Source organism: Chroicocephalus ridibundus, chromosome 14 (assembly GCF_963924245.1).
Source record: "Chroicocephalus ridibundus chromosome 14, bChrRid1.1, whole genome shotgun sequence".
Taxonomy (NCBI): domain Eukaryota; kingdom Metazoa; phylum Chordata; class Aves; order Charadriiformes; family Laridae; genus Chroicocephalus; species Chroicocephalus ridibundus.
Genome location: NC_086297.1, coordinates 12991769 through 13005163, shown reverse-complemented (window position 1 = coordinate 13005163; position 13395 = coordinate 12991769). Strand labels below are relative to the sequence as shown.

The 13395-nt window shown below is 56.3% G+C and overlaps 1 protein-coding gene and 1 pseudogene across 1 annotated transcript; both read left to right on the top strand.

Annotated features, from left to right (window-relative positions):
• The first annotated feature begins 2389 nt into the window (after positions 1 to 2389).
• On the top strand, positions 2390 to 3055 carry LOC134523564 (RING finger protein 222-like; annotated as a pseudogene).
• A 3278-nt stretch (positions 3056 to 6333) lies between these two features.
• On the top strand, positions 6334 to 12935 carry LOC134523475 (tektin-3-like; the record flags this gene model as incomplete). The annotated part of the gene is made up of 7 exons (XM_063352429.1): positions 6334 to 6912; positions 7470 to 7553; positions 8206 to 8276; positions 8547 to 8690; positions 9547 to 9769; positions 10987 to 11141; positions 12734 to 12935. Coding segments are annotated over exons 1-7 (1458 nt in total), but the record flags the coding sequence as incomplete, so codon positions are not given.
• Between the last annotated feature and the right edge of the window lie 460 nt (positions 12936 to 13395).

Here is a 13395-nt window from a genome sequence, read left to right as displayed (position 1 = left end):
TGGAAAGAGTCGAGACTGTGGGAGGAGTGACCCACCCCGTGGCAGTTTTTTCAAGGCTTTGCAGGGGAGACACCTCTCAGCTTCTCGCCTGGGGGTCGAGGGAGGGATGGGCAGCACCCTGGGACACATGTAAGGCCACAGGGAACCTTCTTTACGTGTGTTTCCAGCCGGCACCTGGCCAAACAGTGACTCATGAGCCACCTGCGGCTGCTGAGATGGCCAAGCTCGGGGCTTCTGCCTGCCCTGAGCCCACAGGGCTCCTGCCGCTGCCTGGACTGCAGTTCCCAAAGATGCTGGAAACCCCCTCCAGGGCAGGTTCAAGGCAGCAGTGGCCCTCGAGCCTGCTGGAGTGTGTTTGCTGGGCTGTGTGCTGCCACACCGGTGCTTGGGTGAGCGTCTGACGGTGTAGGGCGGGGAGCGCAGGGCTGGAGTGCGGAGTGTTTGGGGGATGAGGAGGGGAGGGGGCGTAGGGATGAAGATGTGGCCAGGGCGAGGAACAGGGAGCTGTGGCGGCTGGAGGCAAGAATTGTTTGGCAGGAGCCCAGCCCTGGTGCAGGGTGCTGCCGGTCACCCTGCTCTGCAGCAACAGAGGGATTCTGGGCTCCCGACATCCCCTTTAGCGACTGTTTCATTGGGGTTTGAGCTCAGGGATGAGCCCGACTACAGGTGCCCATCACATGAGGGAAAGCAGGCAGGACCGTGCTGCCTGTCCCTGCCCTCCGACGCCTGACACTGGCTCCTCGCCCCCTCCCTGGCCAACCAGGCAAATATCAGGCCTTTAAAACGGGGAACGAGTTCCTCCACATTCAATCCCCGGGAGCTGGCCCTGTCCCTGCTCCAGCTTCTGCGCAACGCGCCCGCATGACACGCGCAGCCAACACCTCTGTGTTATATAGGTGTCCCAGTCCTCTCCCCAGCTGATGCTCGGTGCTGGGGCACGGCCAGCCCCGCTTCTGGGGACAGCAGTGGAGTGCATGGAGGGGCTCCTGCCCTGGTGCCCTGCAGCAGGTAAGGGGGCTTTGGGGGCACAGAGGAGCTGGTGCACAGGGTCAGGGTCTCCTTCTGCAGCACTTTGGGGACCAGGTCCCTGATCCCTCTTAAAGCAGAGCAGGAGCCTGCATCTTTCTTCTCTTTGATTGGGAGGGGATGGTTTGTTGTGTTCTTGTGACCGTCCTGGCGCAGGGGATGGCTCCCAAGGAAGAGGAGGTCAGCCAAGGAGGGGATGGCAAAACCTCCAGAGGCAACTGTGAGGATGCCCATGGGCACAGTCATGCGTGAGAAAAGGGGTGCAGGTTGGGTCGGGTCTGACAATGCTGCAAGGTCTGGAAAAACCTGCAGGTTTTATGAAGCTCCAGTTTTAAGAGAAAGGAGCTGAGCTGAGCATCCCTCCTCCCCTCTCCCCTCTCTCCTCTCCCCTTTCCCCTCTCCTCTCTTCCTCCGCCCTTCACCCATCTCCCGCTCCCTTCTCCCTTTTCCCCTCTCCTCTCTCCCTTCTTCCCGCTCCCCTCTCCCTTCCTTGAGCCACCGCATGAATGCTCCCTGCCCTGGGAGACGCACGGCAGAGCTTCAGACCCAGCCCAGACGCGGGTCTGGGGATGCCAGCGGCCCCGCGCTCCCCCTGGCGCCCCAGGCTGGGGCAGGGGCCAGGCGGGATGGCTGGGCTCTGCCCTCCCTGCTCTGACTAAGAGGAGACGCCGGGCTCCGGGGCTTGCTGACCACACCATGCTCCAGCATGAGGAGCACAGCTTGGAGATGGCTGTGGCCTGGCCAGCAGCCTGGGACATCCTCCAGCAGCCTGGAAGGAGCCTGGCGTGGGTGCTCTCTGCCTGCCCCGGGTCCAGCACGCCCCCTCTCCATCCCCGGGGGGTCCTGTGCTCCCACCTGTCCCACTGCCCTGGCCTCCCCCTGCTCCCGCTGGCCCCTCTGTGTCCCCTGGGATGGGAGCATCTCCCTTTCCATGGCAGGTTTCTTTGTGGGATGGGAGTTCCCACCTCCCGTGCACCTGGAGCTGGCAGCAGTGCACGGAGGCACTCCTGACACAAGCTGAACCTGCTTTATCTGTACCACGTGCTGAGCACGTCCATCCAGGGGCTCGTGCATGTGATTTTGCAGCCGGGGATTGTTGCCCGCGCTGGCTCTGGAGTTGGGGTCCTCCCGTCTTGCCCCAAGGGCCACACTGAGAGGCGTAATGCTCCTGAAAATGCCCTGTCTTGTTGAGAGGATGCCTAGTAGCTGTCAACTGCATCTGTTAGGGGCAAGAGGGCAAAAGCAAGAGAGCAGGGAGGAGGAGGAGAGATGAAGAGATGGATCATGCTTATCATTTCAACCTTATTAACCCATCGTGCCTCTTCCTCGTAGCTGGGGAGCCCCTGTGTCCGACAGAGCAGGGATGTCTGAGGCCTCGTCCAGCAAGGAGGGACCCCCGGCCGAGTGCCCCATGTGCTACGAGAAGTTCCACCCGCTGGAGGCCATGCACCGCCAGCTCAGCTGCGGGCACACCTTCTGCCACGACTGCCTGGTGAAGTGCTTGCTCTCCGCCAAGCTTGACGGCCAGGTCCAGAGCAGCATCATCTGCCCCATCTGCCGCTACGTGACTTTCCTCAGCAAGAAGAAGGCTCTATGGCCGCCCAAGGCAGGCACCAACCTCCGGGCCCTGGAGATGCCTCTGTCACCTTCCTCCTTGTCCCATCTGACCAAATTGGAGGCCAGCAACACCTTGGTGGTGCCCAGCCATTTTGTGATGCTGGTGCAGAGCTTCGACCGGTGCTGCAGCACGGGGAACAGCCCCATGGACTCGCAGGGGGTCCCAGGAGAGCTGGCGCGGGAAGCCCACATCTTTGTCATCAGTGACCATGGGATGCCACTGGTGGATATGGACTGCAGCTCCCTGGGGAGGAGAAGCAGAACGGAATCATGAAGCTCGGTGTCATCCAGCTCAGCCCTGGGGGTGAAATGCTGCCAGTCGCCCATCGCCCTCGCCGTCCTGCTCATCTTGACGGTGGCCATGCTGGCGGCTGTGCTCCCTCGGCTGCTGCTGGTGAAGAGGGACTCGTAGCAGGGATGGGATCAGCTCAGATGCTGGAGGTGTCACTGATGCTGGGACAGAGCTAGGGCTGGGACCTCTCTCAAAAGATCCCATGAGACAGTCCAGAAGCAGCTCCAGGTGAAGCTCCCTCTCATCTGGCCAGGGACTGAATGGACTTTCAGACCTTTCTGCAGATCTCCGGGTGCTCACAGTGTCGTCGCTGGCATTTTCTGCCTCTTTTGGTTAAAATGTGGCTGGTCAAACCCTGCTAGTGGGTTCCCCTAGTGTCTTAGCAGGGAGCATGGCTTCTCCTCCCGCACCCTGTTGAGGAGAAATAACTGGACTCCAGACGATCCAATGTGAATCAACAGAAGCCGTTTATTAAGCACCGATCATCATCTTTTATACCCTGTGTTGCAGCCGTACACGCGACTCGCTTATTTCTGATCAGCGAGTTACACTGTCCACACGCTGTGCATGCAGTTCGTTCACACATCAGATTGGTTACAAGAATTCGCATAGTAAATTGCTTAGTCATTAGCACAACATGTTTTCTACCTTCTCAGTTCCCGTTTTTCCCATGTACTAATGCCATCTTCTACCGCCTGTTTTGCTCTTAATCTAATCCCTCACAGTAGGGAGGCTGGCTCACATGGCCATTTTCTCTCAGATACATTCCTACAATACCCCCTTTTTCTTCTTGAGCCAGCCAGACCTTATGCATGGCATTTTCTATCATGTCAGTCACTTTGCGGAGAACACACGAGGCTGCCATAATCAATAATAATATAACCAACAATAGCATGAGCCCTTGCTTTAGTAAATCTGATAACCATCCCGTTATACCCCATGAGCTTAACCAATCATCAAAACCGTTTTTGACCACTTTTAATTTGGACATGTTATCCTTCAGCTCCCGTAACTGCTTATGAATGGATGATGAGTGGTCGGAAAGGTTCATACAACACATACCTTCAAAACCTTCACATCCATGACCCTGAGCTAACAGCAAAAAATCAATAGCCGCTCGATTTTGCAACGTAGCATGCCGAATGCTATCAACATCAGTAAGCAAGCTAGATTTGGGTTGCCCATTGATGGTGCTGGGGGTTGTCCAGGCAAGGGATCAAGTTGCCCAGCAGAGGCACTAGGATGCACGCAGTCTGCACTGACTTGCCCAGGGGTGGCACTGGGTTGCCCACTGAGGGCCGTGAGTTCATAGGATCATAGAACGTCTCAAGACGAGAGAGACCCATGAGGATCATCGAGTCCATCTCCCTGCTCCTTGCAGGACTACCTAAAACCAAATGATATGACTAAGCCGCTCAACAGTTGCCCAACAGCTGCACTTGGTTGCCCAGGGGCTGCAAAACCTGCCCATGGAGGGCAGTAGGTTGTCCAGGGCAGGATCTAGGATGCCATGTGAGGGTATTTTCTTGCCCAGGGCTGGCCCCGGCTTGCCCATCCACAGCAATGCGTTGCCCAGCGGCTGCATCGGGTTGCCAGAGCGGCTGCAGGGAGTTGCCCGCGTAGAACCCGGTTACTGAGCACCCTGCGCCAGCGGCAACGCTGCCCTGGTTCTGTGACACAGAGGGCACTGGGGATGCTGCAGTGTCTGGCAGTGCTGCCACCCAACCTGACAGCACAGCACTGAGTAGCAGCCCCCCCCGCACACCCCCAAGCCTCTGCAGGGTGAGTATGTCCCTGAACTGGGAGGGAAAAAAACGGGTCATTCTCCTAATCCCCCTCCATATCTCTTCTGTCCTCTAAATGTACCCGGATGAGGTGGTCGGGGCTCCTGTCGTGTGTCCGTGTTCAGGGATGGCACAAAGTGGGTTTTTCCCTCCCTTTCCTAAACGTGTGTCTGTCAGTGTCTGAAAGGGCAGAGTTTATTTGTGGGGGTGGGAGCCAGGGAAGCTGCCTCCCACCCTCCCAAGGCCGTTTCTCAGGTATAAAGCGGCACGGAGCTAGGGAAAGCGCCGTCATTTATCCCTAGCCGGGACAAAAGGGCTGAAGGGAGCGGTTTGTGGGAACCGGCACACACGGTGGTTTCTGTTGGACCTGAGCGCAGACATTTCGTCCTCGGTTCTGCCAAACTGCCTCGGAGGGTCGTGTTTCCAAAAGCTTTTTTTTCTGCTAAATTTGAGGGTGTGAGTTTCCCGCTGCCTGTGCCACAGCCACTCCCATCAGGGATCTTGCTGTAGCACACCCGTGTCCTCATCTTCCCCTGGGGCTCCGAGCCAGGCTGGGAGCAGTGGGGACGGGACGGTGTTAGGGGAAGGACACGTCAGGCTGGCTACAACAGCCGTATTGAGGGACTTATTCCTGCCCCTGGGTGACACTCGTAACCTCACAAGAGCTTCGTACCGAGCACCACGTACCCCTCCGGAGTGTTTGTCCTCAGATGAGGTGTGTTTGGTGGCCCCCTGCCTTATCTTGCTGATAACCATCGATTGACAGCCTCAAGCTGGAGAGGACAATATGCAATTCTTGGTAGCAAAATCTTCATGTGTGGCCATTCCTCCTAGGGCTACTGCAAGGCTGGTGTTTCCAAACCACTCTGAAAAGACTGTGGGCCATCTCCTTCCCACGCACACTGATCTTACACCAGGTGAGCCATCGACACCTTTCCTCCTTTGCAAGGCAAGAGGCGGCCCCTCTTTTGAGGCTGAAATAGGGGTGTGGGGGGCTCAAATTTGGATATAGTCCTGCAAAGCTCAGCTCACCTGCAGGCTCCTCACTCCAGCATTTAAGGCAAGGGAAGATAGAGGGGGTGAGGATGGAGTCCCTCACCCACCCACAAACGGCGCTGGGCCGGTAGCAGATGTGTGTCCAAAAGGGACGCAGCTCTCGGGGCTGGGAATGGAACTTTTACAGAGAAAATGACCTCTGGAGTATCAGAAGATCAGCAGATACGCCAGCCAAAAGAAACAAAGGAAGAGCAGAGAAGGAGCAACTCCAGTTTGACTGGATTGACAGATTTAAGGAAAAGGAAGGCACGGTATCTGTCATTCTCCTTACGGCCGTGATTTGTTTTTCTCCGCATTCCAAGACCTGATGCTAGATACTAACAACCAAGTCAAACGCTTTTATATACAAATGTTTGGGATGCTGTCAGAAGGGATTTGTTTTCAAGGGGTTTAGGCCTGTTCAGGCGCTGTGAGGGCGCTCTGTGCGTCGCTGTTTGTGTTTGAAGTTGCGGGTGTTGCTGTAAGAAGTAAGGCAAGTGCAGGAGGTTGCTGAGGTTGTCCTCTCTCTCCTCCTCTGTGCAGGACACGGACGGGACACACGAATAGCAGCGGTGGAGCATGGAGTCTGTCGGCTCTCCCTTACCAGCAAAGTTCGCCCATCCCAGAGCCATACCCACCAGGTTTCTCCCTGCCATCCACACCATGGCGTCAAGCTACAAGAACCGATTTCCTTACCGCCCCTTGCCTCAGAGCTACAGCCTCCCCTGGATGCCCAGCACCTACTACAAAACAGCTGCCAGCAAACCAACTTTGGCTGCCTTTTCCAAGAGTTCCCAGGGGATAACTGCCAGCGAGAAGCTTCCATCTGTTTCCACCAGAACGACCGTCTTCACCCGCTACACCCCTGAAGACTGGTACAAGTCCAATGTGACCAATTACAGGGAGTCGGAGACCTCCCAGAAGAACGCGGAGCGCCTGAGAGCCGATACCTCCCGCTTGATTGACAACAAATACCAGCAGACCAAGAAAACCCAAGTAGAAAGCACCAAAAACCTGGGAGTGCGCACCAATGACATCGCGTTTTGGAAATCGGAGCTCTGCCACGAGCTAGATGAGGTGATCGGGGAGACCAACGCGCTCACAGAGGTGAAGACCAGGCTGGAGAGAGCCTTGGCCGAGGCGGACGCCCCTCTCCGGGTAAGCACCCGTCCCGGCGCGCTGCAAGCTGTAGCCTACTGCTGAAACATCTGCAGCCCTTCAAACGTCTCATTAAGTTTCACTGCAGCTCCAGAACGTCTAGAAAGCTTTTATTAAGAGGCCATTAGTTAAGTTAGTAGTAACCAAACCCCCCTTGCCGTCTGCTGGATCCCCTATCAGCACAGACTGAGCACGTCAGAGCAGTGTTTGCTTAACTCAATATTTTTAGACGCGGTACATCCAGAGTCCTGATTTGGGAGACAAAAGCCCGTGTCTTACCACGAGGCTCTGGCGAGGTGGGCGTCAAGGCTGACACAGGTCCCCCGTTTCAGCTGTGGCTGCACCAGGGACACGTCTGCTCCCTCATGATGGTTTAATGCTGATGTTGCAGCTCACCTGCTCCTTGTCAGCTAAACCAGCTGCCCCGGGCCACTTTTTTCCCCCTCTTGCATCTCCGTGCCCACCTAGAATTTCTTTTCTCACATTACTGGAGATGGGGACGGTCCCCATAGAGAGCCCTGCCCCTGCAGCCAGCGGTGATGGCGTGTCCCCAACAGGTCGCTCAGGAGTGCTTACTTCACCGGGAGAAGAGGATGGGCATCGACCTGGTCCACGACAACGTGGAGGAACAGCTCTTAACAGTAAGTTGGGTATCTCAGATCATGCGTTGAAGCTATTTTCACCGGATTTCAAAGTTATGGGATTTGGAGCACTGATCACCTGCCTCCAGCAGCCGGAGCTTCACAAAGGCAATGGGTTTGTGCTGAAGTCAAGTGAGCTGAGAGCAACACACTTCCTCCGGTGGAGCTGAATGTGTCTCAGAAATTCAGCCTGGGCATTTACACCAAAGTCAAGTCCATCTCCTCTTGTCCCGTACGGATGGGATTCCTCCTGGGGAGGAAAACATTTTGGGAGCAAAAAGGGCAGGTGCTGATCTGGGGATGGAGGTGTGTAGTGGTCCAGGGAACCGCTCTGCCTGTCCACACCAGGATGTGTCTCTGTCCCTGCAGTGGGACTAACCACCGCTTGACACTGAGGTCAAGGTGAAAAACTCCTTATTGACCCACCCTGAAAGGGAACGCAAAGGCCGTGGCTGCAGCCACAGCACCCTTCTGTCCCCTCCAGGGCGCTGGGCGCAGGCTCAGCTGCGAGTTTTCCTGCCTGTTTGCTTTGGGCAGGAAGGAAAGCAGGCAAGTTCTTGCTGTGTGCAGGGCTGGAGAGGTCCAAGGGGAGGAGTGTGACCAGGACGAGTGAGTATGGACGCTGATGGGGTCCTCTTTTGCCTTTGCCCAGGAAGTCGATGTCATCAGGTCGTGCCAGGAGAAGATGCAGCAGTTCCTGGACAAGGCCAAAGCCCAGATCACGTAAGGAGGAGCTCCTTCTCTCATGTCGTAGGGCTGATGTGCATTTGTGGTCACAGCAGAACCCCAGCAGATGTGAACCCCCAGAAGAAGCCTGTCTCTCCCCACACCCCGCAGGCGTAAAGCCCATGGAGGCTCCATGGCATGCGGGCGGTGATGCTCGTGGGAGGACAGAGCTGTGCGGGGGGCCGGGAGCTGCTGTGGGGAGTGGAACGGGGAGGAAGCCATTCCACCCATACATCCCCACCGATGGCTGCTGTTTGCGTGTTGAAGGTCCAACCGGGCGGCCCAGCACAACCTGGAGAAGGATCTGGCCAACAAGCAGGTGGCCCACCAGATCGACGACAGGTGCCACCACCTGATGAACACCTCCCAGGGCATCAGTTACTACCGAGGGGTGGAGCAGGTCGATGCCACGTGAGTGCACACTGTCGGTCCCCAGCAGCAAGCTGTCCCCAGGATACGCGGTGCCTCTCCCTGGCAGGGAGCTGCTTGTCCCCAACCCAGATCCATCCCGCCTGGAGACACCTCCCTCAGAGCGGTCATTTCTCTCCGCTCCCCGGAAAGGGAGCACAACCCTCTGCTGACAGTTGGATGCCAAACATCCAGAGGGTGAAAGCCAGTCCCACCTCATTAAACATTCTACCAGGGGTTGAGAGATCAGCCTGCCAATTAATTCAGCGGAGCACCTCTGCTGAAACAGCTCACTAAGTTTATGCATATTTTCAAAGATGTCTCTTAGATGATGCTAGGCGATGTTTATACTTTTCAAGGACTCTTTTCAGCTTGCCATAGAAGTGAGGAGGAGCATAGGCAGAACAAGGGAAAGGCCAACGGAATATTCCGTACCATAGATGCCATGCTCAGGATATAAATGGGGGTTGGTGCGGGGTGGGAATATGCGGTCGGGGCTCGGGAAGGTGCCAGTTCACTGGGTGGTGAGAGTGACTTCTCTCATTATTATTATTATTATTATTATTACTATTATTATTATTGTTCGTTTCTGTTATTGTTCTATTAAACTGTCCTTATCTCCACCCACGAGTTTTTCCCTTTCCCTTTCCCCTCCTTTTCTCCCTCTTCTCCCTTCTGGGGGGAAGGGGGAGAACTGCACCAGCGCATGCGTGGTCCTGGCTGCTGGCTGGGGTTAAACTATGACATACAGTCCAATTAAAAGTGTAGATTTAAGCTATAGTGAATCCACGCTGCTCCCTGGCAGGGTCCATGCCTGCCCACATCCAGCTTACCGGGGGCCTCTCCTTTTCCCCGCCAGGATCTCGGTGCCGCAGTCCTGGGCCAAGTTCACCAACGACAACATCCTCCGCTCCCAGAGCGAGCGGGCGGCCTCCGCCAAGCTGCGGGACGACATCGAGAACCTGCTGGCGGTGACGGACAGCCAGATGTGGCGGCAGTTCAACGCCGTGAACGTCGCATTCACCAACCGCATCGCCGAGACGGCCGATGCCAAGAGAAAGATTCAGACCCACCTGGCCAAGGTAGCCTGAACCCCTCCCTTTTGGTGTGACACTGTCACTTCCCGCTGACACCTCCAAAGCGCGACCCTCCACGCAGACCTGGCCCTAGCAGAGGAACAGTCACCACAAGAACCTTGTTATAGCATCATTTAGAATCATAGAGTCATAGGATGTGTTGGGTGTGAAGGGACCTCTCAAGGCCACCTAGTCCAACCCCCTGCAGTCAGCAGGGACATCTGCAACTGGATCAGGTTGCTCAGAGCCTCATGCAGCCTGGCCTTGATTGTCTCCAGGGATGGGGCCTCCCCCACCTCTCCGGGCAACCTGGGCCAGTGTCTCACCACCCTCAGTGCAAAGAACTTCTGCCTAATGTCTCATCTAAACCCGCCCTGCTCTAGTTGAAACCATTGCCCCTCGTCCTGTCGCTACATGCCCTTGCAAACAGCCCCTGCCCAGCTTTCTTGGGGACTTTCTTCTTGGAGCAGGATGAGTTGGCAGTGTAATTTCATCCCAAGGGATACTGCCCGTTGCTCATCCCAGCTGACAGCCTGCTAGCACAGGGATTTCCAGCAGAAAATGCCAGCGCTACTTGCATCAGCGCTAGTTACTTCAGAGGCACTGGCTGCCCTGCAGAAGGGCTTTACTGGGACTCTGCTGGGGTGTCTGCTGTGGGGTTTGCAGCTTTGCTGCTCCTCCAAGGACGTGTTTTCGGTCTCAGCACTCTGTGGTTGCTGCACAGGTATCGGTGTGTTTGCTCCGCCAAGCAGATGAAGTGGAGATCAGCCATGGGCAGCAGGCTCGCACCACTGGCTCTCATGGAAAGCTGCCTGAAAAGTGCTCGGCACAGATTAACCGAGCAGAAACTGGGCTTGCAGCATCGCGGGCTGGTGCCACATCCTTCAGCGAGCATCCACCAAAAACCTGCCCTCTGTTAGTCGCTAGTGATGGACGATCAGTTCCTGCAAGCAGTAATTTTGGGGAGCGGGTAATTCAGTAGATCCGTCACTGCTCCAAAACCTCCTCTGATGTGACAGCAAGAGCAAAGAGAGGCTTTTCCCCGCAGAGAAATGGCTGCTGGATCTGTGCCTCCATCTATGGCAGAGTGAGAGCAGTCTGAGCCCGGGGTCTGCTAATTGAACTTGGTTTTTTTCTGCAGATGGATGGCAGAAAAGGGAAATCCCGTTGCCGCTGGAGAATATATTTTTTAAATTTATGCATGTGTTTCTTTCTTACGCCAGACAGTGCAGGAAATATTCCAGACGGAGAGGAATATAGAAGCCATCCAAAAGGCCATTAGGGACCAGGGGCCTCCATTAAAGGTGGCTCAGACCCGGCTGGACCAGCGCACTCGGAGGCCAAACATGGAGCTGTGCCGGGACACTGCCCAGCTGCGGTAAGGCAGGAGCGTGGGGCCGGCGGGGACCTCGAGGGCTCACGGGTGGTAGCACTCGGGAGCATCGCTGGATGACAAAATTAATCATGGGGGGTTGGTTCTTTTCCCTAAAGAGTCCTTCCAGAAGTGCACCGACATAATCAAAAGCAATGAGCGGGTATCCCAGCCTTTGGGTGCTGGGAGAGCTCTGCGCCCACAACGGAGGCTGTACCCCATGGCCGGGGGCGGCCTGATGCCACCCCATGAGGGGCTGGATTTTTCCTACTTGCGTCAACCCCGTCTTCTCTCCTGCCTGCTTCCCGGCGGCTGGATGGGCTCAGGTTTGAAGGACAAGCCCTTTACTCTCCAACAGGCTCATGCTGAGAGCTCTTAGGTCCTTCCTTTGGGGTAACCGCAAGGGTGCAGCTGCTGTGCAAGGTGCTGTGTCCAGTGCTGGGCTCCCCGCTTCCAGAAGGACAGGGAACTGCTGGAGAGGGGACAGCAAAGGGCTACCAAGAGGATGAGGGGACTGGAACACCTCTCTTGTGAAGAAAGGCTGAGGGATTTGGGTCTCTTCAGGCTGGAAAAAAGACGCCTGAGGGGGCACCTTCTCAACGCTTATCAATACTGAAAGGGGGGGTGTCAGGAGGATGGGGCCAGGCTCTTTTCAGTGGTGCCCGGGGACAGGACAAGGGGTAACGGGCACAAACTTGACCATAGGGAGTTCCACCTAAACAGGAGGAGGAACTTCTTTGCTGTGAGGGTGGCAGAGCCCTGGAACAGGCTGCCCCGAGAGGTGGGGGAGTCTCCGTCTCTGGAGACATCCCAAACCCGCCTGGAGGCGTTCCTGTGCCACCTGCTGTGGGTGACCCTGCTCTGGCAGGGGGTTGGACTGGGTGATCTCCAGAGGTCCCTGCCAACCCCCGCCAGCCTGGGATTCTGTGCACCACACGGAGAAGCAGTGAGGGCTGTGCTCACCTCCCCTGGGGACACTGGAAATCCTGTCAAGGACAGAGGGAGCTCTTTGGCATTGCACCCCGAGGGGCTGGGGAGGATCAGGCACCCTGAACTTCACACCTCCTCCTGGCAGCCCGCTGGGTGAGGCTCCCTGGGAAGCCTTTTCAAAGCAATTTAAACCCAGCCCCGGAGCGGGTTTAGCATCTCTCACGCCGTCCTTTGTTCCATCCTCCACTCGTTTCACCTTCGCTTTTAGCCTCTCCCAGCTGTCCTCTTTCGCTGCGTGTGCACCCGTGGGTGTGGGGAGGACCCTTGCCCGGGGAAATCCAGGAGGGGGAGCCAAGAAACCCACAAAACCGAACAGGAACGGGAAACCACAGCTGCTCGTCCCTCTGCTTGGTGGCACCACCTGCTCTGGCAGACGCGGCTGCGCGTTTCCGAAGCCTTTGAGCAGACGTTCACCGTGCCTCCCCACCGAGACCCCGAGGAGCTCTGCCCTCAGCTTCCCCATGGATCTGACACAAACAGGGGTGGTCCGAGTGAGTCTGAGCGCACTGAAGGGGGAAAACCCATGCCCCAGGGGCCCATGAGCAACGCCATGCTAGAAACCACCCGCGTGATGGGACTTCTAATGAGGGCTCCTTGCTGTTTTCCAGCCTTGTCAGCGAGGTCCATGACATCCATGAGACGGTGCAGACTCTTCAGCAGCAGCTGAGAGACAGCCAGGACACCTTGCAAATGCTGGTTCGCGCCAAGGCGGTCCTGCAGCACGACCTGGCCGTCAAAGCCAACTCCCTGTTCATCGACGAGGCGAAGTGCATGGGGATGCGCAAGACCTTTCCCAGCACCGCGCGGCTGCTGGGTCCCATCTAGGCTGGGCTCAGCCCACCCCACGGCATCCGTTGCCAGAGTTATCAGTTTTCTCTATATGTTATAAATAGTACATGATTAACCTTCTACTTCCTGATGGAAGCCTGTCTACAAATTAAATTATCACTTTGCATGTCACATGCAGGAGTATTTTTTTTTTCCCTTTGGTTTTTCTCTTTCCACTGCTCTTTCACGGCATGCCAGAAAGTAACTGAAAATATCCTGGATGCAACTAAGAGCAAATCCACCCACGGGGATTCATTCCTACCCATTCGGTCTGTGATTTTAGGAGAAAAATTGTCTCAACCTCCTCCTTTGGAGTCTGATGTGGAAAAAGCACAGGGTGAAGCCATGTCTCGAATCACCTCCTTGTCCTCCATGGGCCTTAGCGTGGCTTTTAGGAGGATCTGCCCCATGACCTTCCCAGCCACAGAGGTGACGCCGACAG